Source organism: Solanum tuberosum, unplaced genomic scaffold (assembly GCF_000226075.1).
Source record: "Solanum tuberosum cultivar DM 1-3 516 R44 unplaced genomic scaffold, SolTub_3.0 scf00265, whole genome shotgun sequence".
In the NCBI taxonomy this organism is placed as follows: domain Eukaryota; kingdom Viridiplantae; phylum Streptophyta; class Magnoliopsida; order Solanales; family Solanaceae; genus Solanum; species Solanum tuberosum.
The window spans coordinates 21,418-42,028 of NW_006239189.1; the positions used below are offsets into that span (position 1 = coordinate 21,418).

The 20,611-nt window shown below is 31.9% G+C and overlaps 1 protein-coding gene across 1 annotated transcript; it reads right to left on the reverse strand.

Moving 5' to 3' along the window:
* Positions 1-9,777: 9,777 nt before the first annotated feature.
* On the reverse strand, positions 9,778-17,382 carry LOC102587092 (serine/threonine-protein kinase HT1-like). The gene is made up of 12 exons (XM_006358008.2): positions 16,589-17,382; positions 15,912-15,986; positions 15,673-15,768; positions 15,239-15,324; positions 14,973-15,093; positions 14,688-14,767; positions 13,593-13,655; positions 13,317-13,435; positions 12,968-13,053; positions 12,057-12,178; positions 10,716-10,827; positions 9,778-10,118 (listed from the first exon to the last, which is right to left on the reverse strand). The coding sequence occupies exons 1-12, from the start codon at positions 16,910-16,912 to the stop codon at positions 10,017-10,019; spliced, it is 1,386 nt and encodes a 461-aa protein (XP_006358070.1). The 5' UTR covers positions 16,913-17,382; the 3' UTR covers positions 9,778-10,016.
* Positions 17,383-20,611: the final 3,229 nt, after the last annotated feature.

Consider the following 20,611-nt stretch of genomic DNA (forward strand, 5'->3'; position numbering starts at 1 on the left):
TGGGTGAGGGGTGGGGGGGATGGGGGGGTGGGGGTGAGTTGGGTGGGGGGAGGAAGTGGACAGAGTAGAAAATGACCCTTGAAAGTGACAGTGATGTTTGATGGGTGAAGAGAACATTGGAATAGGTTACACTCAAGCTTAAATGCTTCCCAAATTTTGGATTAGACCTTTTTAAGGAACCTCAATAAGCAAAATTTGGACCAAAAGAGTTAAAATGTTTTCCAAATCACTTAATTCTTGATTTCTATATGTGAACTCCACCTCTCCATCTCATAACAATCCCCCACCCCTCCTCCCCTTGCCTTTACTCTCGTTGTCAGAGACAGATCCAAAATTTGAAGTTGATAAGTTCAATAAGACTAAATTCGTAATACCTTTAAAAATATGAGTTCATAGTCTAATATTTTTCAAAGTTAGATAATTCACATTTATATTTGTGTTTCGTGTTAAGAATATTGAGTCTGATTGAATTCGTAGCTCAAACGTTATATCTGCCTCTACCCCCACCATCACTACTTTTCTTCTACATGATGACTTTCCTACCCCTAAATGTACATATTACTTTGTGATCATTTTATTTTCTTCTCTTCCATATAAACTGAGACTGTAACTAGATCATTGAGAGGGGATAAAGAAAAGAAAATGACTAGATCAGTGAAACTAGCTATGACAAAAGAGAAGGTGACTGCCATGTGACATCCAGTGCTCCAGTTTCTTTTCCATTGAAACTCTTCTATGAAACAACCACTTATATCAAGTTATACCATCATGTCAAAAAGTTACTTGTTCTTTGGTAACAAGGCCAATAAATTTGTCTATATGGCCTCTTATGTGCTCAATGACAAATACAACAAATTTACTTTCATCTTTTTCTACCTTTCCATTTTCTTGTCTATTTTACTTCTTTCTTTTATTTTTTGGGATGATCATGATTTCTTCATCCAATTTCATTTTGCCACTACTTTGCCTTTGACCTTACACTCTTAGGATATGATTCAACATTAAAATATAAGCTTAGTCCTTTTGCTCTAGACATTGGCCTAAATTCTTGTTCTTTTGCTCTTATTAATGCCTTTTTTTAATTATTCTCTCTTCTATGCCAATCATGAGACATGTCTAACATTGCAATGACAATACATTGTTTGGCAAGAAAATACATGAGTTTACAAGTTCCAAAGATATACATATGTATACCTACACTATAACAAAAACACATTCTAACTGCAATAAATATATTCATTAACAAAGAATGCTAAAGCCTTTACCAGCATTAGTTCATCGCCATTTGATCTAATGTCTCTACAAGCTTTAGAAACATTTACAAAGAATGCTAATTGCTACTAAAAATACATATTTAGCAGCAATTAAGTTATTATCGTTAACTAATGGGGTGATATTGAAAGGGGAAAAGACTATAGGAATTAAGTGTACTATATTTGAAAAAATGTCTATTGCATTAATGTTTTTGTGATTAATTAATTATAAAGTGAAGAAATACATTGGGAGAACCCTAGATATAATAATTAACTACATGCCATAGAGAGGATATGAATATGGTTGGAAATGAATGATATTTACAAAAGTGCCGTAACTTTTTTGATGTGTCATGTCCACCACTTGTTGTAGCAATAGCATGTGTACAATTTCCACTTAGAAATAAAGGAAGGCAGAGTGGGGATAGTCATTCAATAAAAACACTTCAATGCTTACAAACTGATTTTTTATTTCCATCCACAATTAATTTAAAAGATTATAAAATATGCTTCTATGAAACATAATAATAAACATGATCAAGTGCTTCTGATAGGGACGTGCAACAATCTTGTCATTTTTCTCCAAGTCTTGAGGGGGCTATATATAAGGCCCATTTGTTTTTAGCAACATAACATGTCCCCGTATATATCTGATTATTAAGATGTTGTCTCAATGTTTGATTACTAAATAATTTAAATTATTAATTTATCAATATCTAAATGTGCATTATTTGCTTTTGTTTAAGAACTATTAAAGTCGTTGCTTGACGTTTCTATTGATCAAATGCATCACAAAGTGATCCAAAATTATCTTATATTCGAGAAATACATTATTAATAGCCCTCAAATCACAAGGGAGGAACATAACTATAATCACAAACATTTATGAATAAAATCTCGATTTTATCATATTTTATTTGTGATTGCGGTTTATTTTTTATCACTTTAAAACTTGTTACAAATAAATTGACACGCTCAATGAGATCAAATTTGTCTTTCATTTCTTCTCTCATAAATCAGATCTGCAAATCTGGAGCCACAAAATAGCAAAAAATGGAAACTCTATTTTTATGAGTACTTCAAGTCTCGTCATTGTGTTTCATCAAGTCTACACTTTGACAAGCTTTGAAGGGGCAATTGTAGACATCAAAATATTGTGAGAATGTACAAGACAAGACAAATCTTTGTTAGAGTTTTTGGAGGTTACTCTATCCTAAACGGCTAAACCTCATCTCATGTCTATATAAAAAGGTTTAACATATCTCCTTGAAAAAGGATATTGAATATCTCATAAACTCTTGGGTATTCAAAAAAGACCAAAATCTTAAAAACTCATAATTAAACTCCTGAGATATTCATAAAGAGATCAAACCATCAAATACTATCTTTGTGTATAGCCACCGCCCGACATTCCTAGCGATCAAATACATAACAAGAAGGCCCAAATCATCCTACGTTTGAGAAATACGCTACTAACAGTTCTCTAAGCATAGAAAAAGTTCAAAGAGAAAATCAAGTGAGGAACATAATTACTCACAAATCATCAATAAATCTATATTTCATCAAATTTTATTTGTAATTGCAATTTATTTTTCATCACTTTAAAATTTCTCGCCAACAATATCATTTTATTTTAAAAAAGAAATACTAAAAAAGAATGAGTAATGTCACATAAAATAATAATAAATAGAGATTTTCTTAAAAAATAATAATAATAATTAAATAGTATATCAATAAAACATTAGAATCTTTTTAGAACTTTGTACTGTATTTGAATGATTCAGACTTTTTAAAATAAAATAAGTGATGTAAAAAAAAAACAAATACAATTAGTGGACCAAGATGAGAATAATTTAGTGTTGGATTCTTATTAAGTTGAAACAAATGGGAGTTAAGTGTCGAATTAAAAAAGTTAAGAAGTCAACTTGAATATTTACAGCCCTAAAAATAATTAATAAAAAGAGTTGAGATAACTGATCGTCTCATAAGGTGAAATATATTGTAGGTTCATTTATGATTTATTCACTAAAGAAATTGGCTTTTTAAATTGTTGAATCTAATTTTATTTAAAATAAGCACAATATAACTTATAATTAATGAATTATATGACTAAACGTTAAAATTAAAAGAAGAAAAGAGTCAATCATGGCTGCAGAATTTAGATACAAATATTAATACTTTCTTTTCTCTTATTTCTGAGTTTCAATTTATCACCAAACATTTCAAAAATATAATTACGTGTCCAATTTTTACTAATCCTCTGTTAATTATTTCTAGAGTTCTCTAACATTAGAAAACAGGATCACTAACAATGTGGAAATTGTGACCATGAAAATATGGCCACCGCCGCAAACTCGTTCATGGTTCGGATTAATAATCCACCTATTTATTGGAAAAATTATCTGGAATGATAAACATTTAGAGTATATTATGTAATACAATTATAGTTTTAATTATTTTTAATTCGTGGCTATAGTTTCGTGGAATTTTGCTATTAGGTTTCCTAATTGTATAAATCCAGAATTTGTACAATTCGATTCTAAGTGTATAAATTCAAAATTTGTATAATTCGATTTCTGAATGTAAAAATCCAGAATTTGTATATGTTTACCCTAGCTATTTGTATACGATTTATGAAAAAATCATAATGAATTACTGTATTTGTTTATTGGCAAGCGAAATATACAAACAAAGTTCTGAAAAATTCCTAAATATATAAATACGGAATTTATATATATACTTACCCTGTTTGTATATTCACAAGCGAAAATATACCATCCGCAACCTCCATCGCAAATGAAACTATAGCTATAGAGCATAATTATTGAAACTATAGCTATGGAGCTTTATTATGGCTATTATCTTTGCTATTTTTGAAATTTTTAAGAACTTGTAAATATATTTTTGTTTTTTTTTTGTTTGATATGTCATGCTTTTCTAAAAAAAGATATTAGTTTTATTTGTTAATTAAAAAAATTAGAAAATTAAAATATGGTAAGATTTGGCAGGGTTGGACTATGACTCATTATTTTGCCTATCTCACTAGTCTAAGAGCTCGTTTGGATTGACTTAAAAAAATAATTTTCAAGTCAAAAATAAAAAAGTCAAACTTAAATGACTTTTAAGTCAAAAAATAAAAAAGTAGGGGAGACCTATTTTTGGTTTTTGATTTATTTTAAGTCATTTTAAACTTATTTTAAGTTATTTTTTACCTTGCCAAACACTTATTAACTTATTTTAAGTTATTTTTTATCCAAAAGTCAAAATCTAACTTAAAAATAGATTTGACCAACTTTTAAGTCAATCCAAACAACCTTTAAGTATCCGTCCAAATTTAACCCAACACACATTACCATTATCTATGTCCTATCTTGTACCACAACATTTACTTTCATTTCTTCTGTTAGGCCTCGTTTACACACAATGTTCTAGCCAATTCAAATTGTAATATTTGTACATTAATGAATAAAGGAGCTCAATTTAATAATAAAAACAAATGTCTTAGCAATTATCGTACGTACAAACAACATGTTGGGCTTGGCATTTCACTTACAAATAGTTCACAGAAGAAGTTCAGACTATTTGAGCCATTTTCATGAATCATGATGTTATCCATTTTTTTGTCCTTAAAACCTTAAAAAAATAAATCTTATGACTGTTGGATTTGATAGTCAAAGAAGTATGAATGTGTTGTATCATCTTTTTTTACACAAACATTTTGGTCATGAAGTATTTTAAAAAAAGTAAATAAAGAGGGTACTTACATAAACCTTGTGATGTCATTTTTTTTTCTATATTCAATTCATCAAAATTGATTAATTTGAATGGAATTTCTTTCTTTTCTTGGTGCATATATCCTGGTGCTTTCAAGGGATATTACTGCATTTTTTCCTTGAGATGGAATTAAAACTTCATAGAGATGAAATCGGCTTATACTCTCTCCGTTTCAATTTATTTGACCTGTTTTTCTTTTTAGTCTGTTTAAACTTGTGAATGATTGGGAAAAATAGTGCACCAAAATCATATCATCAAAAAAAGTTCATTAACTAACACACATTACAACAACAACAACAACAACCCAGTAAAATCCCACTAGGTGGGGTCTGGGGAGGGTAGAGTGTACGCAGACCTTGCCACTACCTCGTGCGAGGTAGAGAGGCTGTTTCCGGAAGACCCTCAGCTCAGGTTTAACTAACACACATTAAAAACTAAAAAACTAGTCTAATTTATGTTGAGTGACTCCTAAATGCTAAAAAAAATAGCGTGGATCATGGTGAATCTATACTTATTGTTCCCCAAGGTCTTAAGAATTGCCATCTCCCTTTTTAGCAACTATTTGATTTCAACTTTCCATGTGACATGATTAAAACCACAAGATTAAATGACATGATTATGACATATCTTTACTTTAAGACCATACGATGTAAAAGTCTTTTTTATTTTCATAGTTTTTTTCGTCTAAGTCAAATTAATAGGTAAAACAAATTAAAACGAAGAGAGTAATAGAGAATAAAGGAGGGGGTTGGGGGTTGTGGTAGTTAAACAGAATCCTTAAATGTCAAAACTTCTAAAGGGAAATGCAAACAAATCTTCACCATATCTTAGGATGAGGACCACATTGATGCATGCAATCAAGTGGGACATATACTTTAATTTGTAAGTAACATTCAAAATCTACATGCTACATTAGCATATTTGGTTCTTGTTCTTTCTCCAAGTGCCAATAGGAAAAAGAAAAAAAATGTGCTCCAATTACATATTATATGATATATATATATATCATAGTCCATGATTGAAATACAACTTTAATTCTATTGGGAGTGTGTGTAATATGCTAAATTCCATGTGGAATACATGTGAATTTGAGAATATTATTTGTGTTTCTTGGAAAGTGTATTCTTTGTTATATTGGAGTTATTCCCTTCTTTCTAAAGTTAAAAAGTCTTGATTATGGTTGTTACATTCTATGCCTAAATTCTTATGCTCAAATTCATATTGGTACTATATGGGAGGTCATCTAATTTCCTAGTGTTAGTGATGTGTATTCTTCTAAAATCTAGTAAAGAGGCGTTGACGAGTAACTTCTAGCTCAGTTGGTTGGCTACCTGAACTCTCACCTTGTTGGTGAAGGTTCGATTCTCAACATTGTAATTCCCTCCCTATTTTCCCTACCCCCAATAAGAAAAACGTTACTCTCTTGTGGGAGACGTGTTAACTAGGGGTATAAATGGGTGGTTTGAACTAAATTTTGACAAACGTAGGTTATTAATAAATGAGTTACTATTTAATTAATTCCATTTAAAATTAGGAAATTACATTTAGTGATTTTAAAAATAAGTAGTATTGAGCTTTTAACCTCATTTGCCTCGTGAGCAACACTTTTAAGTAACTTTTTTTACCTTGAAGGTTTGCTTGTGAAAACTAGTTAAACTTGAAATTGTGCTCATGAGATAAACGGAGTAAAAAAGGCAATATATCTTACTTTAAAGGCAATTTTTTAAAATCACCGCTCACAACTCACAAGTTAGTTGGTCTGAATCAAAATTAGCATAGCCCAACTCTCTTACCAAATTTCAATTTCTTTTATTTATTGTGATTTATTCAATTAACAAATAAAATTAATTTTTTTTTAAAAAACTTTTTTTATTATAGTTATAAAAGTTATTTTATTTAGATAAAGCAATTTTATGGATCAATTTAGACTACATATATAGTTCATCAGATCAAATTTCAAATAAATTAAATTTGAACAAATCATAATGTACTAAGCTTATAAATAAGTAGATCATTAAATCATTCAAATTTAAATAGATTAGACGGATCATAATTTTACTATCTTACTATAGGTTTAGAGTAGCTACTCACTCGTGGTACATGTAGTGATACCGTTACCCGTGTTTATCAACTCTCGAGCTTTTCACTCCTCTCGCATGGAAACATGAGAGAATACCGCTACTCTCTCATGGATAACATGTATCAACTTTTTATTTAGATGGCGTCTGATCATAGATTTAGTTGAATTTTTTTTAAAAAAACATATCGGTTTTAAAAGTTCGTTGAAATATTTAATTGGAATTTAAAGTTGAAAATTAATTTTTTGTGAATTAAAAGTGAAATTTCACCCAAAATTGGCCTAGAAGTTGGAATTTTTTTTTAAAGACAGATTTTCATAAATTGACCAAATTTCATGGACAAATAATGTATAACCAAACGGGAGTTTAATTTAAGAAAGGGAAATATTTAATTACACATATATCAAAATCACTCATATATGTAGAGAGGGCTCCAAACCTGCCTTGATTAATGGTTTGACAAATCTTATCTTAAACGTGCTTATATTAAGAAAAAGAAAATTATATGCTTCACGAAATAACTTTAAGTTCATACTAGTACGTAATTCATTTTGTAAACTCAGAATTTGGTAAAGAGTTATTGATGATATAACAAGTTCATGTACTTTATTTATGTTTAATAAAAATTCTGATTCCTATATATACGATTAACACTTATGATGTTTTGCGTCCAAATTTTCCTTAGACTTGAGAACATGTCCAACAAATGAAAGCCTATACATGTTTATTTTGCCTTGTGTGTTGAAAGTATGAAAAATTATGTTTAATTTTTTGTCTGGATTAAGAGATTGATTGCTTGAACTTTGTCATTAATTATTATAGGTAAAAAGACAGTTGCTCAATTGTCCAAACTCTTAATACAAACAGCCAATATTGTTCATTATGACAAATGGGACCACAAAATAACATGAGTTTTTTAGGGAAATTTCAGTTCAATTTATTTGCAAAAAAGTATAGTCCTCAACCAATTATTGCTTCACAGGTCTATCAAATTATAACTTACACCAACTTTCGGCCGTGAACTTCATTTCTGTCCCTTTCCTCCTTTAATGCGTTAAAAAAATGAACCTCGGGCCTAATTAATCGCGAAAAAAAAAACTAACTATACGATGGTTAAACCATATAAAATTACAATAGCTCATTCGTTGAACCAATGTGCGACACTATAAGTTTGACTCTAATATCACTTTGCAACTTAACTTATCCTTAAAAGTTAGTCGTGAGATCGGTTTTCTCATTTCTATATAAGGAACCAATAACTTATTTTCTCAACTAGTGTGGGATAATGTAACACTCTTCTACTATTTGGACCCAAAATTCTTTTTTGGAAGAGACACATTCAACAGATTGAACCAGCAAAACTTTAGGACATTGTAATATACGTACCTTATTGAGTAACAAATAAATTTGCTACTTACGAAAGTAAGAACTAAATACATCAAATATTTATTATGAAAGTAACTCCAAACCAAACCATGAAATACTTTTCTATTTTGCTTCTTAGCTAATGGGAAATTTGACTAAAATGCTAATTTTGATCAAAGCCTTACTTAAAAGTTGCACTACATAAATGTGTGTGTATTTATTTCACAGAGTCAAAATTTTCTTAATTATTAGGGGGTGTGCTTGGTATGGTGAAATATATTTTTATTTCAATTTTCTCCTGTTTGATTGGTCAAAATTCTTATTAAATATTTTTTTAAAGATCCGCAGTGGAAGTAGGGAAAACTAGTTTCATAGTGGAAGTAGGGAGAACAAGTTCCACAAGTGGCATTTCACATCAATTGTGTTCTCCCCACCCTTCAACGTAACTGATCATCTTCACCACCAAACTCTTAGCTCCATCCTTGCCTCTCATAGTTTTTGCCTAAAAAAAATAAATAAGGATAATATCTTTTCTTTACGTAGCGAACACAAGAAAATAAATATGAAACTCACATTTTTTAAGAAAATATTTTCCTTCATATCGAATTTGGATTATACTTTAGGGATTAAGGCTAAGATAAAATACTAGACAAATTACAATAAGATTAGAGTGAATTTTTGAGACCATATATCAAGAATATGTAGATATTGGTTGTGTTTCTATATTGGGAAAGCATTTGTAATGGGAGTGTGGTCCTACATTATGAAAACTTAAACTAATTTAGCTAACAATATGTATGGTGTTTTCAATAGGGTTTTTTGTAGTCAATTTATTATGTGCTGGCTTTGCTCAGTGTCCCCCACCATAGGCTGTGTAGAGGCTGGATTTCAGAAAGATGCCTTGACCTAAATCTTTGGGAACAGAGAACCCTTAACCTAAATCCTTGGGAAATAAGAGAGATGCCTTAACCTAAATTTTTGGGAAAGTTTTGAGGGGAATTGTCTTTCTTTTCCCTTTCTTTAAGAGGGGTCGTAATGACCGAGGTAGGATTTTCATGAGAGGGATTTACCATTTGCTATATATAAATATACAATGTAATTTTCTATTAAAGGGTCCTTCCGCCCCTCAAGTGTACGCACTAGTTAGTGCCTTCCTCCAGCACATGTTAGATGTACCTCGACTATTTCATCAAGTAGCTAGTACCTCCCTCTAGCATATGTCGATTAACTCTGTCCACCAAGGCTTAAGTATGGAAAAAATCACCTATTATTTCTCTTTTTGTCTCAGTTAATTGGATGCTTCCACAAAGCAAAGAGAGAAGAAAACATAGCATTTGCACCATGAATATTTTATCTACTGTAATGTACATAAACAATATAGATCTCAATAGAAAGAGGCAAAGAAAAAAAAAGGATGACCATTTGTTTTGGACATCTAGAGATTTAAAGCTAGAAAAAGTGATACAACTTCCTACTACTGAAATCTTTGGCAGAAATCTGTGAAGGAACATATGCACACTTGAACAAAGGAAATATCCACAATTTGCTAGATACTGCTGTTTGACCGCGATGATCCATTCCTACTTGAACTTGAGTTTTCTTTCTTCCACATGGCCTCGAAATTCTGGAAACATTTCAATGGTCTAACCTGCATAGGGAAACATATACAAGATGAAATGAGAGATCTATGCTTAACTCAGAATGATCATATATATAGGAGCATTGAAGTAGCAACAAAACTATATCTCCTAAAACACAATACAGGCCATCGCTGAGACTCGGGCATCGTTAAGCCTTGGACAAAATTGTAGACCACCTTTGACTATGTCAATGAGACAAGTATGAAGGAAAGAAGAAAAAAGAAACAGAACATTTTCGGAAACACTGGCTTGTCCTCTAGTACTAGGTATGAAAATCAGCAGAAAAGCAGAGAGAGACTCTTATCAATCAGAACATGAGCATGTTTTCTTTTTTTCTTTTTCTGTCAAGTTTATGCAATTATGTATTATTTGCTAGTTGCTATGCACTTGTTGAAGCGTGGAAAGGTGAATGGGATGTATAAGAACTACTTATGCAATCACAGATGCTCAAGTGATTTAGGTAATACATTTCTACTTGACTAGGCTTGGAAAATAGTTTGAACTCATTGATCTCCATTATGAGAAGTTCAAAATACAGATGCACCACACACTATTTATAAGTGCATAGAGATGGTGGAAAGGAGCTAAATGACCGAAAGGTTTACCTTCCAACGCCTTTTGTGGCCAAATTTGTTGTAAATGGCCTCGAGCCTTGGGATTATTTTCTTGAAAGTTGGACGCATGGACGGATTCTCATTCCAACACTCTTCAATCAGCCTGGAAAACCAAAATCAACTCTGATTAAATCAGCAGTAATAACAACAATGCGGTGATGATTTTGTAACCATAAAAAGTTAAAACCTATACTGTGGGGAAAAAAAGTTGATTCACAGTAAACCAGTTCATTATTGAATATCTCAAAAAGTATCAAATATAGAACCACAATTATAAACCTAGACAACTGTAGAATAAGTAGAATCAAAGAAGTTACAAATTGACTTCTGGATCGACTTCCTTTTGTTTAGTTTTAAACCTAAACTGCATAAATTGCATGGGAATGCCTATCATGATTTATAGATCCTCTATAAAGTTGCACACAGGGAAAGGATGGTTATGGAACTCTAGAACTTCGATAAACGGAACTTAGCTGCAATAACTTTTCTTATTATCACATAAAATGCTGCCATGGGCACTTAAAAAAAGAAATTTTAACAAATGAAGGTCTATAACTTATTTGTCAGAACACAGGGCACATAGGTAGGTGTCATTTAACATACACTTTCCTTAATGGTCCTTAAAAGAAGTAATTGTTCTACAGTTGTTACTTGTCGTAGCTTGTTAAATGGGTCGGGAATGGAAGCTTAGTTTCTGTCTGGGTATGCGACCAAGTGGAATACAAGGCAATCTCATAGGTGCAAGCTCTGTTTTCTATATGCTGTCTTTGAGGCCCTTAGAATAAGAAATAGATTGATTCAGAGTGGGAGCAGGTTCGAGAAAGGATCTTAGAGTGTCTAAGGATGAGCCAGGAGGGGCTTTTGATGCCGTATTGGTGGGATAAGTGCAATACGACTATAACATCTGCCAACAAAGGGAAAACAATATACCAAACTTGTCCAAGAAGTAAAGTTTGGTCCTTCGGGCAGAACCCTGCTGATATAAACCCCACATATATCCATCTCTTTCTCCCATTTTACTTTTCGTCTCTACCTATCTCCGTTTAATTTCTTGTTCTTTCTTCCGTATGCATATGTATGGTTAAATAAAGAAGCATGTCCACGAAGTGTACTTTCCTAGTTATTCTTACTCTTTTCACACATGTAAATTGTGATAGTTAGAAAAATGTAGACAGTACTTAAACTTAGACCAGTCATAAACAAATGTTCTTGAATTTTACTTGATATCTTAATCGTCATCATTTTCTTAAATTTCAATGAGAACAGAGTTTCCAATGCATTGCACAAGTATTAGACTATGGAGTTCCACAAATAAATTGATAGAGAACTTACTCCCTCAGTCCATGGGCATAAACCTTTGCTGGAGCTTTAAAAGGAGGGCGCTCCTTAGCAGCATAGTGTTTAGGTACTTCATTTTCATTCTTTGCTTTGAAAGGGGGGCAGCCTTCAATCATCTAAAGTACACGACAGCACAATTATCAAAATCCCAACCCATATGTGGAAACAAAAATAGAAAATATGCACATCCTTGACTTATGGAAGTTCATAAAGCACAATTAGAAGTTTTAGCTGATTTCTAGCATCATAGAGCAGATCAACACTAGTATAGTATAATCAATATGTATTGCAGTACTGATTTATCTAGATGGTAGAAAATAAAACTTGCAGTCTCCACTGCACAAGGCAACCACTCTGCTGTCAGTTCCCTCGGCAGAAAGTTAACACTGTCTACAAATAACAACAAACTGCATAATGCCATGCATATAAAGAGATTGTTTTATAAAAGGAAAACTAAAGATATTGCTTGTTATTGCATCACAACAAATCCTCTCTTGATTGTATTGCATGAAAGGCATGTTATAAAGAAACTATATTAAGGATTCTACAAGTTCGAAGTCATGTAGCTAGATCAATCATCTGAGTGTCACAACCATAAAGCAGATAGATACATACATATTTGTGGGTATGAAGAAATCAAGTTCAAAGTCAGAAAAAGGACTAGATATGTGGCAACTCAATGATGTGCAAGGATTTATTTTCACTTTCGTGGACTTGTGCGGAGAAAAGATAGGATCTTCATTTATCAGAAGTACATGCAAAACCTACGGCAACTCTTCACAAAAGAGACCCCATAGTGACCATCAACTATAAACCTCTTCTCCCACATGTTATTTCAATAATGTAACTCCATTCAGAAAATAGTATTAATCGTGAAAAGAATATATGAACATATATATTTTTACCTCTTGCAAAATTAAAGCAAAGGAAAAGACATCAACTTTGGTATCGTATTCCTCATTTTTGAAAACCTCTGGAGCTACATATCGGCCTATTTATTTCCAACAAAACACAAGGCAAAAAGGAAACAGGTTAAGAGATTTCCAATTATTAATCAACAGAAATGGATCAGTAGAAGCAATTGTGGCACCATGCAATGCTGAACAATTTTTTTAAAATTAGACTGGCAGGAATTTTACATCCAAACAAGCAGCAACAACAGTGTCACAAATACTGTCGAGTCTGTGTCAAATGTCAGCATGGTTCTCCATTGGAAAAGAAACGTTGTGATACCTAAAAGAAAGGAGTACTCACAAGATGTGTTATCACATGTCAGAGGCTTATCTTCTTTGACCCTGTTGGTAACTTTCAATAGCTTGCTGACTCCAAAATCAGCAACTTTCAGGTGTCCCGTATCATCCCTCAAAATATTTCTGTTATGTCACGTTAAAATATTAAAACAATAGGATGAAGAAACTCAATTTTGAAAGAGGGGAACTTCAAAGATTGAGGCTTGTCAACCAAACCTTGGATGGGAATTTGCTTACACAAATGGAATCAAAGGAAACCTAACAAAAGAAGAGAACTTACGAAGGCTCTAGGTCACGATGAATAATCGCTTCAGGTTTAATTTCATGTAGATAGTTCAGTCCTCTGCAACAATATAAAACACAAGAGTGGTTAAAATTCTACTTATGCACATTATGCTTCAGGCTAACATGAGTCATATAAGGCTTCAACTTCATATGAATGTGAACAGTATGTTTGATAGATTATTTTAGTAATTAACAAGCACGAGCTGATTCGAAGAAAATAAATATAATCAAATGTCTCACATGCCAAGCAGCTGTGGAAATTCAAGTGAAATTTGGAAATGAAAATTTTGATAGAATTAAAAAATAACTTTTGAAGAGATCGTTAATGCTCCAATCCAATTTGTTTGAGCTGTGTTGACTATCTCAGAGCTCAAGAGAATGATTCCAATTATTTATGATAATATTAAATAGTAGGAAGACTTGAAATGGGTATAAAGATATCACATTGTATTTGAAATAATACAGGGTACTACAGGGCATAAATTTTAGCTTGGAAGCAGGTCAAACAAAGTGGGAAGTAAAGAGTAATATCAAATGATGTTTATTAACTTCCAGTATTGACTGACGGAAAAAGCAACTAGTGTTGCATCATCTCTATATGGTTTTCTCCTTTTTCTTTACTAAATGCATCCTATTTGATATTCCTAGGGTCAGCTTAAAGTGATATGCAGGACATTACAATACTAGGTCAGCAGATAACCACGCGATTGAGGAAAAAGTGGCATGTCCATTAACAAGTATGATCTTCTATTTTCTTTTCTTCTTTCTATTAATATTACCAGTGGATATGCAAACACCAGATGGGATCTTTAAGAAACACAATAGATGTTAACTAAAAGATTCATAACAAACTATTAGATGAATTAAGCAATAAATATTCTCAGAAGTATAGTCAACAGCTGAGTGATTACTTGCTCTGCTGCCTCCCACAGATGCTAATTTTTAGAATTCCAAGAGATATGCAAGTTGTGTGGACTTAAATGTTACTCCACAAAAGTTCCCCGGGTTCCAGACATTTATACAAGTGTTGGTCTTGTTATTACGTAGTGAGTTTATAACATTAGCTAATAGGGTAGAGTGGCTCGAGAACCTTGCGATGTCTATTGCAAATCTGATAGCTTTTGTTGGTCTAAGAGGTTCTTCATTCTTCAAATATGCATGGAGATCACCCTGGAAATATATAGCCATGAAAAGGACATTTAGTATCAGGGTGTTGCTTTTGCTAGAAAAGAACTAAATAGAGAAAGGAATCAACTAAGACAAATGTGTAGAATAACTAAAACCTTCACGGCCTACCGAAATGTTGTGAAATATAACCATACACACCACAACTATTTTAGATAAAGAAAAAACAAGAGAGTAAATTTGGGACTACCTTTGGTAAGTATTCTGTCACTATCATCATCGGGCTACTTTGTGTTACAGCACCAAGAAATTGGACGACATTTGGATGTCTAATCTTCTGGAGAAGTGCAAGCTCGTCTCTGAATGCCGTCCTGCAAATATCCATAAATTAAGAATATATAATAAATAAGTGAGATATGAGGAGAGCTAAACAATGTGAAGAAAAAGCTCTTATGGTTTTTTCTGTTTTTATTAGAAGATTCCACAGAATCAGTATTGGTATCTTCTTATACTCACACTTTATCCTCATCAGCAATCTCATCATCTCCAAACTTTTTCACAGCAACTTGTATTCCACGCCATGAGGCAATATGAAAGGTTCCCTATAATAGTTCAGGAATCATCAGAAAGATACAGAAGCAAAAGTTTGTAGATTGGAGCAATATATTAGCGGAATAGGAAAAGGAGCAGGTGAATATTTCCCAGCTTTTCCCAAACATACCACCCTAATATAAGGACTTCTTATGACAGAAACACCAAAGAAGATCAACTTATCCTTACCAACCGAGCATCCCACTCAATTTAGTTGTGTCAACTTTTCACTATAACCTCCCAAGATAATAGGTTAAAAGGAAGTACTTTGAAAGTAAAATCAGCACACCTAGCCCACTGAAAATAGCTAATTACCAATCAAGTTTATGTAAATGTTCACATTTTATATATGAAATTACCTTGGCCAATTCAATGCTGTTCGTGAAATCAAGTTCTTTAGCATCAATCTCATATTCTGGAACTTCACGTGAATTGTTGACATGCATGGGAGCCATCTGGATGAGAATTTTATTTTTCCAAAACAAAATTTAGACAGCAATAAAGCCAAGCAATCTTTTGTGCAACGGAAACAAAAGTTTGCTTTCTTACAGTTTTTTAATCACTTGATGAGTAAAATAGAACAGAAAATAAAACTTACAGGAGGCTTGGCACCATGTTCCTCTAGTAGCTTGATCACATGATGATTTTTATAATGTATTGCATCTCCTAAAGGCTGCTCAGCAAAGATCAGATTGCTCAGAACATGTTGATCAATAGGAAAAGCAGGATACTTCATAGTTTTAGAAGGTAACATTGTGTCAATAATGCTTGGTAATGCATGACAATGTTATTGTCATTTCTTACTCTTCCCTCAATGCAAAGAGGGGTTGGAAGTAAAACAACTGGGAGCTGCAATGCTCAGGTCTCCTTGAAATTACAGAGATTATTACCTGATAGATTTTCTGCTTACACTTAAAACGACCTTGATACTAGAACAAGAACGATGGTTATAAAGTACCATATTTATAACCATTCATATAATGCCATTTAGAATTTTGTCCCACAGAATCCTCTTAGACACTTTTTAACAAATGAACTCATTAACCCAACTGAATCAAGTTCGGATTTGATTAAGATTAACATATATAAATAAAAACAGAATGCAAGGGTCTATACCTTTTTCTCCAATACCAACTAACTACCCAAAAGTGAAGATACTAGCAATATAAAATCATAATCATAATCATAATCAAGCCTTATCTAACTTATACCAATTTACCAATCATATGGGAGACAAAAACTATATGATAATAAAACTAGTTTCATGAGATATACCGTGCTTCCCCAGCGATCTTCGGAATCAATTTCAGCCCCATTATCAACCAACAGCTGCACAACATCACTGTAACCTTGGCAAGCAGCAACATGTAGGGCAGTCCTCTCATCGTCGTCTCGAAAGTTCACATCAGTGCCCAAATCCAAAAGCTCCTTAATCCCCTCTATATCACCCTCATTAGCTGAATACATCAACCTGATTCTTGGATCAATATCTATAACATCCCCTTCCTCCCCATCTTCACTCTCAATCTCCACTGCCGCAATCACCTTTTCTGGTGCAAGGGACGATTGCTTACCCAACAAGAATCTTACTGGTTCCATTTCAAGATCAAGATTCCAACAACTAATTTACTTGAACCCCTTTTAAGATCTGCAGCCACTCTACCTAAAAAAACTACTAAAACGTAAATTTGACTTAAAAAGTAGTAACAAAGAACATACAGCTTCAGAAGCACAAAACAAACAAAAAAGATCAAAGCTTTTCAAGAATATAAAATCTGCAAAAGGGTGTCAGCAAAACTTAATGCTTCACACTAAAGCTTTTCAAGAATCCAAAGATGGCAAAAGGGTATTCTTGAAACTTATTATTTCAACCAAATTTAGGATCAGAGGTGAATAAACTTGAAAAAGAATAGATTTTTCTTCTTCTTTTTTTTGGAAAATTTAACAGTTGAACAAGACAGTTCAAAGATAACCTACTTCAAAAAAAAATGAGACTTAGCTATCAATGGGGGCTATTTAAAAGGATAAGAATTTTATGTTTTTGAGAGTTTCAAAGGGTTTTAGCAAAGTGAAAAAAAACAGGAAAAAAAGTGGGGATTGGTAGACGTTGACAATTGGAAAATAAGGAAGAAGGTGCGTGGTACTCACGCGTTAATGGATGCGTCTGGTGAAGAATCTGATTTTACGCGAAACGACGCGCAAGTTGGTCGGAAGGGAAGTTAAACCAACTGTAACGAACGGGACCAGTTTGTAATTTCATCTAAATATTGGGGTTGTTTCAGCATATTTTTATTCTTAAGGGGGTGTTCAAGCGTATGGAGAACTTATATTTTCTAATTTGGTGGCTAAGGATTAATTAATTTATAAGTTGAGGATCGATATGAGTAAATTTAAAAAAATATATAATTTATACATAAAATATTAAGTTGATATTTTTGTCATGATTAAGGTTGAAAAAATAAGTTTATTGTGCATTTTAACTATTTTACAACAAAAAAGGGATAGCAAATAATATTTATACTTTTCAAAAAGTTAGTAATTTATATATTATTTTCTTTTAAAAACGATGTCATCTTTATGTTTTCTTATTTTATCCTCCCGTCACATGACTGAAACTTGATTAAAACATGGAATGAAGTTACATGTAGTATGTATTATATGGCTCTTTGCATTTTATAATTAAGTAATTAATCAACTTGAGTTCTTGATTATTTAAACTTGAAAGTTTTTGTTGCCTTGAATTAGATTGCCATAATATTGACCATTTCTTTGGTTGCTTTCAAAACAAAATAAAGAAATGCTTGCATGATCTTAAGTTAAATTAACCCACAAATTTAATGGGATAATACTTGAATTTCAAGTCAACTCATCATAACTTGTTTTTATGGATTTACTTAAATACTAAGTCAAGCTAGTCATGCCTTATGTTATGGATTTGTATTGCTTTAGTAATTAATTTGCTTTAGTTATATTAGTTCTAGTTGGAAATTAGTGTCTATCAATTAGGAGTGCTTTAAAAGATCATAACTAAATTAAAACAGAGGGACTATATGATTTAAGAAGAAAAAACTTAAAAATTAGTCTAAATAAAACTTGTGGACTTGAAATTTAAAATCAACCTAATTTATTTTATTTTATTTTTAGATGAATGGCACGGGAATCCGCGTCAAGGGTGCACTTTCTTTTTGTTTACTTTATCTTATGTCATACGTATTTACTTTTGAAATACTTTCGGTAATGATATAAAAGAGTTCTCTTTATATTTTTCTTAGCACTTTTTATTTCGTGCACTTCACAAGGTCTTTTTATTAGATAATTTAGTCCTCTAATAGTTTCCTCACTTTCACAAATTAGGATCTTGTTCATAAGAGATCCTTGGAACCATAATTTTTACGGATATAAATAGCTTTGACGCTTGCATTCTAATATTATGTAAAACTAGATCTTGAACCTAACTTACATTTTAAAATCTAACACAAAGAAAAGAATTATTCAAATTTTATACAGAGATCACTCATTTTATTAATCATCAATGTACAATTTTTTAAAAATTCTTTTTTAACACCAATCGAACAAAATGTAAAGCTTGAACTCAATTAGAGGTTAGTGTTACAATTCGAACGTCAGACCATAAAGACACGTTATTTTGATGTTTGAGTTGGCACAGGATACAATAACAAAGTGCAACTTTATTTTACAACTCATTGGCAGCCAAATTAATGACTGTGACATAATATATTATTTGTTCCATACCCCACGCGCTCTACTGCCCTTGCAAATTCTAACCCCCAATTTTGAAATTTGGACCTTACTGTTTGAATAAGTGAAAATTAATATAATCATTTGCAATTTGAATTAAAAAGTTTGTCCTTCAAACAGATACCACATGTAACATAAATTGAAACGAAAATAGTAAAAGAAAACACGATATTTATGTTCAAAATGAAAATCAATCATGTCCATTTGTAATATATATCGACTATGTTATTATTATCTATTCTCATTTTATAATGTTTTTTTAATTTGAGATAATCTTATCAATTTATATTTTCTTACGACAAATTATATAGGAGTAGATTTGGATGATTGACCATGCTTACTAGTTAATACACATCTCTTTTATATTTCAGGTGGTCCCAGTTTTGCAATTTCTATTTTATCCTTATCATATACTATGGCACTAGGAGTATTTGTTTTTTTTTATTATTGTACGATATCCTTGGTATATTCGTATGTGCAGTTATTCACCTACATAATTTTGAATATTTCAACAAAAAGTTTATTGAAGGTATATACCGTCTTGTTTACTAGCTGGTCAGGTTGAATAAAAATCAAGTTGACATTGAAGAAAAAATCAATGGCTAGCTAATATTCATCCATATCATAAAGTCATAACTAAGCTTAAAAGCCATTTTAATAATTCACATGCATTTAATTATTAGCATGACTATTTGCAGTTGTACAAGTTGAACTTGAAGAACTATTCTTTTCTTTATAGTTTTTATATATCTATTGTTCACTTAATTATCTTGAATTCGACTTTCATTACTTATCTATCTACGTCTATTAAGGAAAATATAATTATTTTGTTTTTTCATGAAAAATATTTTTTTCAAGTCTTATCTTATAAATTACATGTCTCTGTTACTTATTTCTTTCACTAATACGAAAGAGTAATTTGTAAAAAGAATGTGTATGCTAAAAATGAAAATTGACCAAAAAATAATAATCGAATTACATTTCGATTTCCTAAAACTTCGTGTATTTTAACTTATTCCCGCTGTTCAATGTACCACTAGCAAGTGGGAATTGTTGGAGACTTGTTGAATAAAAAATCAGATGTTAAGTGTTGAAGAATCTTGAATGTTCTTTGAATATGTTTGTCATGGATTAGAGTAGACGACTAGTATTGGTAGTTAAGCATGATTGTCTCGCTTTCTAGCTGTACAGGCTTTGTGATAGACGATAGTTTAGTGCCCCTTACCTGTTTCTCCTTTAGTACTCAACATAGTTTCTTTGTCTTGCAATTATTACTGATTGTTTCTTGAGTTTTGGTTTTTGCGTTATTATTTTTTGTATTTTGATAATCACATTATTTTGTTGAATGTTATGTAATGCTTCTTCTAATATTTATTACGTCTTGTAGAAACAATCCTTCTATCTCCATGAGATAGGGTAAAGTCTGTTGTGTATATTCTATTCTTCTCCGACTCCACCTGTGAAATTATACTGAGTTTGTTATGTTGTTGCCCCTCTGTTTTGCCTGTTCTAGTTAAACGCATATAAAGGAAATGCCAA

Coding starts and splice junctions, on each gene's coding strand:
- LOC102587092 (XM_006358008.2), bottom strand. CDS start 16,912: ATGGAACCAGTAAGATTCTTGTTGGGTAAGCAATCGTCCCTTGCACCA. Junction 12,179..12,967: donor TTGCTTTAATTTTGCAAGAG/GTAAAAATATAT, acceptor CGTGTACTTTAG/ATGATTGAAGGCTGCCCCCC. Junction 10,119..10,715: donor GCCACAAAAGGCGTTGGAAG/GTAAACCTTTCG, acceptor TTCCCTATGCAG/GTTAGACCATTGAAATGTTT.